At 39.9% G+C, this 15,551-nt stretch overlaps 1 protein-coding gene across 1 annotated transcript in view; it reads right to left on the reverse strand.

The window, feature by feature from the left end:
- Nucleotides 1–8,802: 8,802 nt before the first annotated feature.
- Nucleotides 8,803–15,551, reverse strand: part of HAPLN1 (hyaluronan and proteoglycan link protein 1) — a 46,883-nt gene continuing 40,134 nt past the window's right edge. The window contains exon 5 of the mRNA XM_077816327.1: nt 8,803–9,092. Coding sequence (XP_077672453.1) covers nt 8,803–9,092 — 290 coding nt within the window. The remainder of the gene's footprint in view (nt 9,093–15,551) is intronic.

Raw genomic sequence — 15,551 nt, forward strand, 5'->3', positions numbered from 1 at the left:
GAGATCTTGTAGGTGTTTGTCTGAGGGATTGGAGCAAATGCGGTTGTATAGTAGAGCTTGGCTGTAGACAATGGATTGTATGGTGTCATCTGGATGAAAGCTGGAGGTATGTAGGTAAGCATAGCGGTCAATAGGTTTTCAGTATAGGGTGGTGTTTATGTGGCCATCACTTATTAGCACCGTAGTGTCCAGGAAGTGGATCTCTTGTGGACTGGTCCAGGCTGAGGTTGATTGTGGGATGGAAATTGTTGAAAAGAAGCCCTTGAGGAATTTCACCATGATTCTCCCCCCCCCCCCACCCACCCCCCGTTGCTGGCAATAGCTCACCTCACCTGATCACTCTTGTTACAATGTCTATGGTAACACCCATTGTTTCATGTTCTCTGTGTATATAAAATCTCCCCACTGTATTTTCTCTTTGCGGATACAGACTAACACGGCTGCTACTCTGAAACCTGTCATTATAAATGGAAATAGTTTTAGTTTTATGTAATGACCTTACATTTTTCAAAGACAGAAGGCTAGAAACCCAAACTAATGTACCCACATGCTACACTGAGGTGAAAGAACCAGATGAGAATCGAACTATTAAAATTGCAGCCTAGTTAGAGCACAGGAGTGGCTGCGTGAAGGCCTAGATTATAATCCCATCTCTGGGACTGACTTGTTGAGTGGTTTGGGGTAAATCACTCTCAGCCAAATTTTCCAAAAGGGGCTTTAGTTTTGGGAGCCCATCTCTGAGCACTAGGGCCAAAACGTTCCCAAGTGTCTAGTGAGTTTGGGGTTCTCAATTTTTGGGTGCCCAACTTGAGATATCTCTGACAACATTTTCAAAAGCAGCCTCTACTTTTAGGTGTTTTCATCTATAGGTCTATATCAGATAATTTAAGGTGTCTCAGGTTGAGCACCCAAAAATGGAGTCACTCTAAATCAAAGGCCCTAGGGCCTGATTTTCAGAGGTGCTTGATACTGAGATAAATTGGAGCTTCACATGCTCCGGACTTCTGAAAAACAAGGGTAAGATTCTGCACTGCACTTCTAAGAGATTCGGCGGGTGGGGTGGTGAGGACACTTTGCAGCTGTCCCAATCCTGGGCTTTTCCTCAACCCACAGTGTAATTTAGATAGCCCCAGGATCCTTATCTAAGCTATGGTATTTTCCCCAGCTGATTATGGGCCAAAGCATAGCCTGGAAGCTCCTTGCTGCTGCATGCTGTGGCCCCACCATTACATGTCCCTCCTGCCCTCAGCCCCATGCCAGGTATGCCCCCCCCAACATGCACACACCAGAATTTGCAAGGTGTTCTTGGAAAGTGGTCTTATGGCTGTCTTCCAGGATCTATGCATGGGAAATTTCTCCTGACTGGATCTGGGGTGTTTAAACTCCCTTTTTGTCCATCCAGCCTTTTATCTGGTGTAAAAGAGCCAGAGCAGAAGGAGGATCTCCCCAGGTGTCTTAGGTTGGACACCCAAAACTGCAGAACACTTTTGAAAAATGGCACCAAAAAACCCTAGAACTGAGAACAAAACTTCCAAAAGTGCAAAGCACTGTGTGTGTATTTAAGCAAGGGTCTTAAATTGCAGCCATGGTGGTTTAGGTTGGACATTAGTAAAAAATTCCTCCCTGTCAGTATGGTTAAGCACTGGAATAAATTGTCTAGGGAGGTTGTGGAATCTCCATCATTGGAGATTTTTAAAAGCAGGTTAAACAAACACACCAGGGATGGTGTAGATAATACTTAGTCTTGCCATGAGTGTTGGGGATTGGCCTAGAAGACCTCTTGAGGCCCCTTTCAGTCCTACGATTTTGTGGTGTGTGTTTGTGTGTGGCCTAATACACATTTTATTGAATGCTGTGGTGGCCTTTTCTTTGACTTCAATGGGAGATGGATCAGACACTTACTGCATGCTCAAGTGTGCCAAACCTTTTGGATTGCTTCTGGTGTTTGGAAACCAGTATTAGTATGAAATACTGGTGGGCTTGTGTGGCTGCATGCATCTGGATAACCAGACTTATCAGACAACCTGCACAAAAGTGGCATTAAGATTAGTGTGCAATTTCAGCTTCAAAAATATGAATGTTGACTAGAGCTTAAAGAATAGGTCTACTGGCTCAGTTGGTAGAAGGAACAGTTTGGATATATTTTACCTCTTAGAGGGCATCAGTGATACAGATAGGCAGGTCACTGCATCATAAGTTGGGAGAACATGATGGGAATGTTGATATGTGTATGAGAACGCTCATCTTTTACAGAGTTTCACTGGGACAAATTCACCCACCTAACCCGTTCCTGACACAAAGTCTTATTAAGTGGGTTTACTGCGGATTTAAGCAGAAGATGGTTGGGATGAAATTCATCCTTGTAATCTGCAGGCAGAGGGCAACTTTACAGCCCCCCCTGTAACAGAGGCTGTGGAGTTGCCCTACCCCTAGGTGGCAGTTTGTGGCTACCATTTTCCATAACAGTGAACTGACTGGCTACTCATCCATTCATCCCCTCCTAATCCCCAAATATCCCATTCACACTATCCTATGCAAAACTGGCATGGGGCCCTGCTGTGGCAAACTGAAGAACTTCAGAATACATCATGAACCTGCCAGAAACCCACCAAAACCACACACAGTAGCTATGTTAGGGGATGTCCACAACTCCCAATATAATGGATAAACTTCATCCACAGAAATTACGAAGATTAATGTGGTCACCTGCCATGATTCTGTTGGTTCTCATATTTTAACATTACCACTATAATTTCTGAAAAGATATATCACCACAAGTAGTGAACAATTCTTTAGTTTGTTTGCTTCCACCTTCTGCTCCTCCCTTGTATGTGATTTATTTTTTGGGAGTGGTTCTTGATGGTATATTTTATTGTTGGTTAAAAGTAAAAATACCTGAAAACTGGAACAGTAATTCATGAGTTCATTATAACATTGACTAGGTTTTTCACTTAGCTTAATGTCTCCTTGAGTCTGACAAGATATATGAGTTCAGGTTCTCTTGGGACTGATTAAATGATTGACTGACTGAATTTGAATCTCAACTCTCTTCCTTTCACAAACTTGATTTGATATCCCAAATGTGAAGGAGGTCTGAAGAAAAATATCTAACTAGGAGGCAAAGTGTATCATTTTTAAGTCTGGACAATTGTGTATGAATTAGTCTTTTACTGTAAGGATTCACTGAAGAATAACAAAAGAACTCTTTTTATTTGATAAGTTGCTAGCTATGTTTTCGTGTGGTTTTGTTAGATTTATTAAATGGACCCATCATATAGTCATTGAGCACATGACAAAAATAAAAACAGTACAATAATTCATTGACCAGTGTCACCATAAGTAAACTTCCAGTGAACAATTAAGCTATACAAATACCCACTTCCAGGCCAAAGCTTGAGGAAATAGCTGAGCCTTTCACCTTACCCTGAAGATTTGCAGACTCAGACTCTCTCAGACCAAAGGAAGGAGGAAACAAATACCAGACTCAAGAGGGGCCTACACTGATGATTCTCTGCCTTCAATGCTCAGGTGTTGCAGTCTGGGGACAGACACACAATATAAGACAAATATTGTGTCCAATATTACTATGTGGTGTTTCTTTTCCCAAAAATTAAAGACCAAGGGTTATCCTAAGGTGCAAAGTGAGGAAGGGTGAATTTGGTGTGAAAGATCATTAGAAACGGAACTATGGGGATTTAAAAGGAACCTGTCAGGTTATCCTGATGTTAGGAGAAACATCACAATATGTGGCACACCAAAAAAAGAAAAAGGTTTTAATACCAGTTATGTTTTGTCAGTTCAACATTACCTTTTGAATGGATGACTGTTTCATACAGTTCTGTTAAAATGGAGACTATTTATTTGTTTCTCTGTTTGTGGATGAGTTAGGGCCCTAATAAATTTGAGATCTGGCATCTCCCCACACAATAAAATCCATCATCTGAATTGAATTGCTCTGCAATGGGCTTGCTTGACTTCAGTAAGTATTGCTGGGGAAAAATGCTCACAAATGCGCAAGACCCAGGAGTCTGATCCAGGAGCATAAAACTTTCTCCAGGACAATTTAATTTTAGTTATAGCCAATAAATCTCTTTATTATTGGTAGTCTGTGTGTTCAAAGTATAGACTGGATAAATTAAATGGCAGCCTTATCAGTTTTATTGCCAGCGACTCAAGCTTACTGACATAAGGTAATCAAGTTTCCAATTCTAGCCACTGCCCTATCAGCAGGCTCCTTGAATCTGTCAGGAAATTCCAGAAGCTTTTATCTCTGGTGGTTTATGGCAGTGGTGGTGGTGGAAAGAAAAATACATGATTCACCACTAGAGGCTTCCCAACATCGGCACAATTTCTCATTTGTTGCCTGTTGGGATGTCATTCAATGGAACCTGTCAGCGTCAAGGTAAGTAGACTAGTGTGGATGGTGTGGCACCAGTGCCCAGCCCATAAAGTCTAAGATGGTTTCATCAAGACACTGGTTTGAATAAATGGTTAGAAAATAATGTATTGTTGATCTTAAAATAGCACGTTAGTTATGTTAGGTGTTTGCCCTCTTCTTTTTTGGTAAATGCGTTTGTTTGTTTTCAAACATGAATTAGGTTAGTCATCCAAATAGCGCCAGTACAGTTCTGAGCAAAGCAGAGTGTCTTTGCTTGTAAAACTGTGTAGGCTGAAGCCTCAGCTGGGCTATATCAACAATGCTCCATAGAAGACAGTGGAGCTACAGTTGTGAATATGGCCCAGTATTTTGAATACAGATTGGTTCCTGACCTTGGAAATCATTACCTGGCTGCATTTTGTGTGTGTAACAATTCTTTGTGCTCACTAACGACACATTATTTCTTCTTTTGGTTATAACTTATATCCACAGAGTAGACTGGTTCTTTTTTTGACAATGTCTATACCTGTGACAATTTTCTATTTACTCTGGCAGAGTAAGCGCTTTCATAGTCTTCTCATTGTCTTCTCTGGGAAAGAAAAGAAGGGCCAGTCAATAAAAAGAAATGTGATTTAATTGTCATTCATGGGCATTAAAATTCAGATACATTATGAAATACAAGATGACACAGCACATGAGTTCATTCTTATGATGAAGGTTTATATCCTCAAGAACAGAAATAGCACAGATTTTTAACAAGTCTTAAGCATCCTCTTCAGATATGATCCAAGCACCTAGCAAACGTATTCAAAAGTTAAGGCTGTTTTCTAACTTTGACATTATAAAAGTGAAATGGAGCTACATCCATAGCTGTAAAAAATAAATATAATTTCTGACTATTCATTTATGCCCATTTCACACATAATTGGATGGTTTTCTCTTTAAAACTGCTTACAGTGTAGTTAATAATTTCTGCTCCATACATTTGTGCTCCCAGCAAACTATCCCATTAACGTTTCTGTTATAATGATAAATAGATATTATATCTCTGGTGAGCTAAGACTAGCCTTCTTCAATTAGAATACTTCTGAGAAAGCCATCAGGCCTTTCCTAAAATAATATAATAAATTTCACACAGACCTTCACAAAGCTGTGGGTCTGAGTTTGATTCCTGACAATGAATATATTCAGTGGGGTTTCATAGGTGTAAATGAACAGTAGAATTTGGCCAACAGTGATCATATTACAGCTCATTGTCATTCCAGGGTCCCAAATTCCTCTGTGCTATGACTTCTTTGTGCTGCAAAACTTGAGGATGTGTCCACCTGGGTATTTCCTTGTTGTAGGGGGAGTTTCTGGTTGGCATAGAACCAGCTTAGCCACCAGCTGCATCATAGCCCCTTATGTAAAGAGCATGGCCATGGATGTATGTGCTGCTGCATTCTGGCTGTCAGAAAGGCTTCTTGGGTACTGGGGCACAAACTAGAATAGCCCTGAATCTAACTTATGGTGGAGGCTGGCTAGCTTCAGAATCGGGGAGCTGCAAAGGTGTTCTAAAGCTGACTTGCCCCACTTGGCTGTGGATCCAAATGCATCTTGGCCTGACCTAAGGATCTAGACTTGGATGTTCACATTTCTGCAAGTAGAATCCTTGGCCAGATTCTCTCTTCCTCCAAAATAAGAAGAAACCTGTGGGAAAGGGCTCTGGAAAAAAGAGATTGCTGAGACAACTTCAGCAGAAAGCTGTCTGGTGAGTTGTCTCCGTATGAAAGAGTCATGCACATCCCCCAAATGTGAAGGATCGTGCGGGAGCAGAGGGTCACTTGTATGAAGGATCTGTGGCTTTATGTCACCCCAAGTGGACTAACAGTTTGCTTCGGAACTGGAACCATGTTATGAGTGACTTCCTCTGGCTTTTGCTGCCCCCAGGACTATTGAGGGGGCTGTCCAGAAAAGATAAGGCAATGTTTTCTCTTGTCCACTTTCCATGGAAGGAGGATGATCTGCATCCCTTTGGCCTTACTCCTTTCCCTGTCCTGCCCACACCTTCCCTGGCTCAATCATTCTCCAGCTCCTTCCCCTGGATGTACTTCAGACCCTTCAGAAAAGTCTTTGCAGAGTGTGTGTGTATGTGTGAGAGATAGTGGGTAGGGCGGGGGGAGAGGGGAGGTGTATGGAGGGGAGGGATGCTTTGAAAGTAACTGAGCCCTCCTTCTGAAGGGAAAGGAGGAGAGAGTGTGTGGGTATAGGGAGGTATGATTTGCCTCTTAATTGTTCTTAATTAATATGTTATAATCACTTATGATTACATTGTGCTTGAGTTTCCAGAAACCCTGGCTCTTGTGGAAGCAAATATTATTATAGTGTTGTATTTTTCTTTTCTTTTTAATGACTTTGTTTCACCTGGAAAGTATGAGCCAATATCCATATTTCACAAAGGTCTCACCAGGAAGGAATTTTGCCTTCTGCTCTTGTTGGGAATGGCAACATGCTCATCAATTCAATACCTTTCTACTACAATCCCGTCATGCATTTAAAATGGAACCACAATCATTTCAGGAATCAGAGATTTATTTACTCAGATCTGTGGGAAAAAAATCTACACAATAACATTCATGAAAGCATACCAGCTGTGTCGTACTGGGATAATACCACTATATTTCATTTTGCTATGGAAACTGTAAAACTTCATTTAATACAAATATTGGTCCTCTGAAATCTTCATAGTCAGCAAACATGGTGTAGGAAAACAGACTTCTACATTTGCTTTGTTTTTAATAGATATACTAATACGGATGAGAATTTCAAAGTTGTCTAACGGATTTGCAAAGGTCAAGACTTTCAACAGTGACTAGTATTTTGGGTAGACCAATTTTTGGGTGCCCAACTTGAAATACCTTTAAGGTCTCTATTTTCAGAAAGTGCTGAGCACTCACCCTTTGAAAACTAGACTGCTTTAAGGTGTCTGAAGTTGGGCACCCAGAATTGAAGCATCCAAAAATCACTAGTCACTCTTGAAAATCTTGGCCTCAGACACCCAGTTCCCCTGAATTTGATATTAATTTAATGAGACTGTGGTGCCCAAGCCCCTCAGGAAACTCCATGAACTGTGCATGGTGTTTTCTTTCTGAGATACTGGAAGACAAAGGTAAATGTCTCCCATGCAGACCTCTGCAGATTGTAGTGAAATTGCTAAGAATTTCTAGAGATTTCCATTAATCTTAATAAAGATCAATCATAAAACCAGGTGGAATTGACCACATTTGCTATCTTTATTTGATGGGTTTAGAAACAGTAATATTTGTATTGGGATATAAATTGGGCTTAAGTATGCATGCAAACAGGAAATAAGGTGGGGGTTTTTGTTTGTTTGTTTTATCTTTGCTTGTTGGGACTAGATTTTTCTTTCTCATTGTAGAGACTGTACTGATTTTTAATGAGTTTTTCCAAATGTTTATCTTTCATGATGTGTAAATAAGCGAGAAATATGTGTTTGTGTTTTTTATAAAGACAATAACATTTCAAAGGCTAACATAAAGTCAAGCTGCTAAATTTTACAATTTGTCTGTCCAGCAGTTCATCTATACAACTGCCCTGAGTAGATGCTAAATGCTACTTAGCAAATGGCCTTTAGAGTTTAAAAATAACTCAGTAAAGCTACTCAAAGGTAATACAACACTTCTCAGGCATCTTCAGTTTGAATTAAGAAGAAAGCAGGGTTCACTCATTAGTTAATTATTCACCCACTCATCAATGTTTTATACACAATAAAAACACAATTGAAATGTTCAGGAGATCTAGTTGTGCTTTTTGCTATGCATGGGCTCATTTATGAGCTTATTTTTCTGAAAGGCAAGATTTTAAATGGTAAAACAAGTCCTATTTTGTGGACTGTTTGAATTGCTGTTTTCATCAAACTGTATATATTGTCCCCCTGTGAAAATATTTTTTGTTTTTTTTATTTTGCAAAACCTCACTGAACCTCTGTTAAGAAAAAATTACCATATTTCAAAACTGCAGATCTAATTTTATTTTTGTAGTGCATCTCAAACTGGTACAAATGTGTAAAATTTGTGCTTGTAAAAGCTTCTGCTTTGAGTAGCCTTACATTCCTTAATTTAGTCCTAGCAATTGTCAAGCTATTGCATGCCCCATTCATGAAAAATATATTTTGTTGGGATGGTGTGGCTTAAAGAATTTGGCTCTAAAGCTTCCTTACCTAGAGCTTTCATTCAATTTATATTAATTTAAAATATCTATTGAATTAAAAAAACAAAACCAAATTAAAGGGTTGGACTTATGAAAATGACTCTTTACAGTAAGTAAAAAAGGTTTATCACAGTTTTGGTAACTTGCATGAGTTCGTATTGAAAAAAAATCTTTCACATGTTCTTAATGAATTTAAAATTGTGCTCTAGGTACTTTCAGTTGTATGCCCTGAAACAGTAAACACCATATAGCTTGTGTTTTTTATCTGGGAAGCCTACAAAGCGCACTGCTGCTTCATCAGGACTGCAGCGTCTTCTTGGCCTGGAGATTGGGTAGCGGACACTGCCATCAGCCAGCCAGCCGGCATCACAGCGATCATATCCTAGAAGTTTCCAGGCAGCAAATATCTGGCCTACTTTAGCAATCTGGGATCCATCCTTGAGGCAGGCCTGCACAGCTTCATCATAGGTCAACTTGGTTGGGTGTATTAGGTAGTAAAAACGGCCTAATGCAAAGAGAGAAGGTAAGTTGTCAGTCACATGAAATGATTAAGAAATTCTATAAATAGAGTCTTTACTACAAAATCATACAAAAATGAAGAATATCAACAATCTGTTTATTCTAGTGCTGGGAACTTGATTCAAACCCACTTATTTCTTTCAAAACTGGGACTTAGACTCAACTACATTAAGTTCACATTCTGAGTAGGGGGAGTCTGAAGGAACAGAGCAGGGGGAGGAAGACAGAAATTTTCTGTTGAACCCTTTTTCCCCCTTTCCCCCCAATCTATAGGTTATCCATGTATGCCAAGTCCCAGAAAATAGTTAGAGGTTTGCAAATCTCAGACAATACAAGATTCATACATTTCTAGTTTATTTACGGGGATGAAAAATTAGTTCAATGCTTACATTATTTTGGTTTTGCAATCTACATTGCAAATTAAATTAAACCCATCATGATGATCCATTTTCTTGTCACAGAGTGGTATGTTTATAGCTGACCTGTGATAGTATTTAGGTAAAGCTAACTAGGCCTAACAGATGCAGTTTTATTAATTCATTACAGAAAGAACCATTCCTTGATATGGCAGACACAATGTCCCTGATTAAGTACAAGCACCATTTCCAGTCTTGCCGTAAGAAGGCTGAAATAGTGCACAACTTCTGAGAAGCAAAATTTGAGCTCGTAGTAGACCAAAAACCTGCCTGTCATAAGTCTTCCTTACAAGAGTCAAAAACATTTACGGTTTCTTTTTAGGAATCACAGAGTATGTTCTCATCCTAGAATGCTATAACACTGATAGTGCTATGAGGAAAACTGTCTCTGACCAAGGTAATACAAATATATGTCACTAGTAAAACTAAGCGGGGTGAGGTGGGGGGCTCTTTTGTTGAGTTGTAAGCAGCAACAATATAAACATTAATTTCATCCATCAAGGAAAGATATCCCGTAAATTAATGGTATTCCTTTTATTCAATATCTTCAGGGTTATTCATCATTATTGGACTGACAGTAAAGCAACTGCTAGGTGGAACTGCAGTCAGCTGATGGGCTAACAATTCCCAAATATGCATGGTAGGCTTTCAAACTGATGCACTTCCAGAGAACAATTTATATAAGAAATTAGGTTATTTTTGCATGGGGCCCTCTTGTTTTAATGCCAGAAGGAAATACTATGTTTCCTTATTAAGGAGTACAAATGATTGTTGTTGTTTTTCTCTCCTTGTGAGAAAACCATCTCTGCCTCCTTTCAAATGATTTTCTCTGGGGAAAGGATCTGTCCCTTTGGCGCCAACTACCCAAAAGGGCTTGTTGCCTAATTAAGGAGTGCCAGATTGGATGGAATATATATGGAAATAGGGAATAGCTCCATTTTTAGGCTTGCACCTTTTTATATTAGGACTTGTTTATATTCGAGCACAAATCCTAACAAAGCACAAACTTTTGTGGCCCTGGTGAGTAACTTACAGAACTTTTCCTTTGTTTCATATTTGTTTTCACAGATCTGTTGTAATTCACTGAGCGGTATCGCTAAGAACTTTCCAAATGGCGTTTCAATAGACGAGTAATGGTGACATCAGGTAATATATCTATTTAGCAAAGCACATGCTTTCTTCTATTTCAATGCAGTTGAAAGCATTTTATAACATTTGCTAATGTAGAAGGTTTCTATGACTGGATACAAACTCTTCATACTCTGTTAAGAGTCGAAGATAGTTTGCTGTGGAGTGAATGAGCTTTCAGATTTGCCTGATGGGCTGCAAATCCCACTGAGTTTATTCGCAGCTGGTCAAGCCATGTGTCAGTGGAAGGGCAATTTCCCATGGATTTGCAATAAGGTTGTACATTTGACCCATGACCTCAGTAATATCAGCACTCTTAATATGCCCATTCCTTAAATAGGCCATCGCCTACAGTAAACGTTGTGCATAAAATGTTCATCTGTATCCAGAATATTTTGTTAAATTAAAAAACAACCAATCAACTGTGTGCACATCTGCTGGCCCCCTTGAGAAGAGGATTTCCAGGGAGTAAATAAAACGTTGTTAAACTTTACAATGCGTACAGACAATATGTGAACAGATACTCCAATTTGGTTTAATCTCATCCCCAAATATTAAGAAGATTTAAGTGTGAAGTGATGCCTGACCGTTTTTTGGCTAGAACTACACTTTTCTCTTTCTAATATAAAAATCATGCATTTGATGACGTAGGTTTTAGCCCATGAAAGCTTATGCCCAAATAAATGTGTTAGTCTCTAAGGTGCCACAAGGACTCCTCGTTGTTTTTGCTGATACAGACTAATACAGCTACCACTCTGAAATCTTTCTAATATGTAACCCATCAGGATGTGGTAGTAGAAACTTTCACCTTGCACTTGTGAAAGCCAAGAACTTGTCTGTTAATTCCTTATTTTCCTCTTCCTTTGTCCCATTTTTTTGTTTGCTGTGCAGTAGGCATGAAATGCACACTGATAAAGAGGTACTACAGAAGGCCCTATGTACCACTTAAACTCCAGGTTTAGAAAGGTGTTGGGGGAGAGGGGGGCGTTCAGGGACATTTGTTAGCGTAGAGGCTCTTGAATTGATCTTGAGCAATGGGGTAAACTTTGCTTTGTGATAGCTGTGAAACCACTTGTCCGTAGAATTCCTTCACATTGTACTGACAATCCCGGTCACTGATCCCTACAGTCGTCTGACTGTAACTTCTTTCATGTTACATCTTTGTTATACTTTTCCAGTGGCAACCAGATACCTTTTGTTTGCTCTAGCTGCTTTCAGTTTAGAATGAGTAGGATTCTGCTATAAGTAAAGTTGGTGGGGAGGAGGGAATGGAAGACATAATGGAGTATGCAGACCAATGGAAAAAAGGTTGCCAGTTGTGACTGGACATATTTTTGGAGGTTTCATCACATGACATAACCTTTTAACTAAAGATCACTATTTAATTCCTGGAGATTCCAGGACAGTTCTGTGGGGCTGGCAAACCTGGATGTAAACATTGTCCTCTTAGGGTTTTTGCCTGGAGTAACTGAATTACTGAAGGCTAAAGCCAGATTGTTAGTTTTTGCCACTACACCACAGACATGTAATAAGTGAGCTAGGAAAATTAAAAACAAAACAAACAAAAAAAAAAACCCCAGAAACTCTCACAGTAGTGCCAACCATAAGAGATCAAAAATCATGTTACAGCCCCAAAATCACATGATTTTAAAAAATCATCAAAATATGTTTATTCTCTTAACTTTTTAACTCCCCTCTACTGTTCTGCCTATGTGTGTCACCTGATCGATCGGTGTCTCCCACTGCCCCCGCCAGGGTGCAGAACCAGAGAAGACATCCCAAAGAGCAGGAAGCGTTGCTGCTGGGCTTTTCCCTGAATTCCCCTTCCAGTGCAGCCCTGCTCCCACAGGACCCTCTCACTACTATAGGACCATACATGAAGAGCAGGGCAGGGCTGTGTCCTTCACCTCGAAGCATTCATAGATGGCACATATGACAGGTTATAAAAGCCACCGTAAAACTGCTAGTCAAGATAAAATCATGAGTTGGCAATACTGCCTTTACTGTGACCCAACCCAACTAATCACATCATTGTGTGTTTTTGGAAAAGTAAACTGTTCTCCAAGTGTCAGATGGCAACATGTCAGTAAAAGATGGGAGTGTTTCATATTCTTGGATGTATCCCGAAGGCTGCTGGCATTCGCACAATGTTAGCCCTACATTAGCCCGTCATCTGCTCAACAGACTCAAGTTCAGCACATCTTAATATCCACAGTGAATTGCTGATCAAAGCCAGTGTTCTTCATAATTGTTAAGAGCTTCAGAAGTGAAATGCTTCCTCACTCATTAAATGGGAAAGTTACTTATTAGGTTTGGCATCTATTTTTCCCTATGTTGGAGAACTACAGTAACTTGCCTGTATTCTGCCACTTTAGAAAAGGGACATTTCTTCAAAGGTCCTTTTTGCACCAGCTTTCAGCAGTGAGGTCGGTGCTTAGCAACCTTCCATTCCCTAGGCTAATTCACTCACTGACTTTTTGAATCCATTTTATTTTTAATATTGTTGTATTTTCTCATTTTCTTTGGTCTCTCATTCAGAGGAACAATGACTCATTACTTGATGTCCTATTTTTCTTGAATGGTAAAATGAGCAATAAAAATATATAAGCCAGAAAAGGTTTTTCTGTGCATTTCTTTCATTAAATGGAAGATGGTGACTTAACGTCTGATGTCTGTATCCTCCAGCATTGATATAACTGCACTTCGCTGCTGCTCTTTTACAAAAAATCCCATTTAATTTATTCATTGTATTTTGTAACTTGTTAACACAAGAGATTTATGATTTTACTGTTAGACAGATTTAAAAAAGTCAATTATATGGTGCTGTTCAGTGTGCAAAGCATGTAACAAAATACATATTAATGAGCAGAATGTGTAAAGCAAACTCCACTCATACCTCATCTATATTTTATAGAGGAAGCTGGTACTCTACTCAGTTGCTTTCCAGTATAAAGAATACTGGTGACTTTTTTTTTTTTTTTTCAAGAAGCATTAAAAGCACCATCGTTTGCAGCAGGCCTTTGAAATTTGGCAGGGAGAAACTTGCTGGTCTATATTTTCTTTGTCTTATAAAATTCTGTTCAAGTTTAACTGAAGTATAAAAAAATCAGCATTCTTTGCCTCTCACATGCAGACTGTCAAATCATGGCATGTTCTAAAGGACTGGACATGAAGCAGCAGACACTGCACAGGGAACTTCCAGAAAAACTGTAATAGGAGTAAGGGAAGATTGCTGGGCTGAGTTTCACCCAACCCTCCACCTCTTAGACCCATCCTGGAACAAACACATGGGTCCAGCATCCCATTCAACCCACTCAAACTAATATAGTACCTAGACTAGAAAGGACTTTTACTATTCAGAGGTTCTCAAACTGTGGCTCAGGATCCCAGAGTGGGTTGCAACCCTATTTTAATGGGGTCACCAGGGCTGGTGTTAGACTTGCTGGAGCCCGGGGCTAAAGCCAAAGCCCGAGCCCCACCTCACAGGTATGAAGCTGAGGGCTTCAGGCCTTGGTGGAGGGGCTCAGGGTTACAGGCCCCCAGCCTGGGGCTGAAGCCCTTGGGCTTTGGCTTTGCAAGGGTGCTGGGGCCCGGGCAGGCTCAGACTTGGGTCCCACCTCCTGGTGTCATGTAGTAACTTTTGTCATCAGAACAGGGTTGCTGTGCAATGAAGTTTGAGAAACCCTGATCGGCAATGACCACTTTAGCTAAAGTTGCAGGATAGTTTCCATCCTAATCCTTATTTTCCGTAGCTCACAACTTTCTGAAACACACCCTGAATGAAAAATTTCAGCCCCAAAGATGTATCTGCCCAAAAGTAACTTTTTCACTGGGACGTCCGAGTAAAAACAGTTCAGCTGTTTTTGAGTACAAGGACTGTGAAGAAAACATGTTTCACTTTGTGAACTTTTATTTACAGCTGGAACAGTTGGAGGTTGAAAGTTGAAAGAGGTATAATGCTCTCTGATATAAATTAGTTTTGATTTTGCCTCTAATAACCACTTACTACAGAACGTACACTGCATTTTCCACGTTTCTTGCAAGACTGCTAAATCTAAGAAAAGGTACAATGTGCACATATGTGTGACTAACTTAACTAGGTAGTAAAAAGTATATGGTCTGGGTCCAATTAAAGTTGCAGGGACACACAGACATCAGGAAATGCCAAGATTTCAAGTACAATTTTAATGGTGCTCCCCTGTGCATATTCATTTCCAATAGTCTTTCTTATTAGAAAGAAATTAATTGTAAACATACAAGAATGAAAAACACACTAGATGTGTATTTAGGGAGGCAGAAAAATTATATATTGTATGCAATCATGTTACCTAGCTACATACATATATACAACCTGTAGTATCTGCGCACTTAATGAAAGACTGTTGTAATGTATATGTAGAAAGGAGCAGCGGTAAGGTTTTTGTGCACATCTTTAACTTTGGTATTTCTTGACCGTTGAGAGCTAACCATACAGCTTTAAAATTCTCTTAATGTTAAGTTTGTTTAGATTTATAAAATGTTCCACTATGACCTTTTGTAAATCATAGTTCTTCTTTTAACAGTGCTTGCCAAGCCAATTTGCAGCAACCACAAGAGCGAACTGCAGAGACCCTCAAACCACCATCAAACCTGGTCAGAGGGCAGACAGTGATGTGAGACGCTGTCTGTCTTTGGCCACCACCACAGGAGAGGGTCTTTTATTGGTCCAAGGTATGATGGCTGCCTGCACATTGACCCTGGTCCATTCATAAGCTGTTTGGAAGGGCTCACTAGTGCTGTGGCAAATCAAAGTTGGGTATGCCTATGGTCAGGTCAATTATAAGAGACAGGTTCTGACATCAGCTGCAGCCCAGCGCATCAATGTCGCAGAGCAGTCTGGGCAGGGCAAGTGGGCCCATAGT

This window comes from Eretmochelys imbricata, chromosome 5 (assembly GCF_965152235.1).
Source record: "Eretmochelys imbricata isolate rEreImb1 chromosome 5, rEreImb1.hap1, whole genome shotgun sequence".
Taxonomy (NCBI): Eukaryota; Metazoa; Chordata; order Testudines; family Cheloniidae; genus Eretmochelys; species Eretmochelys imbricata.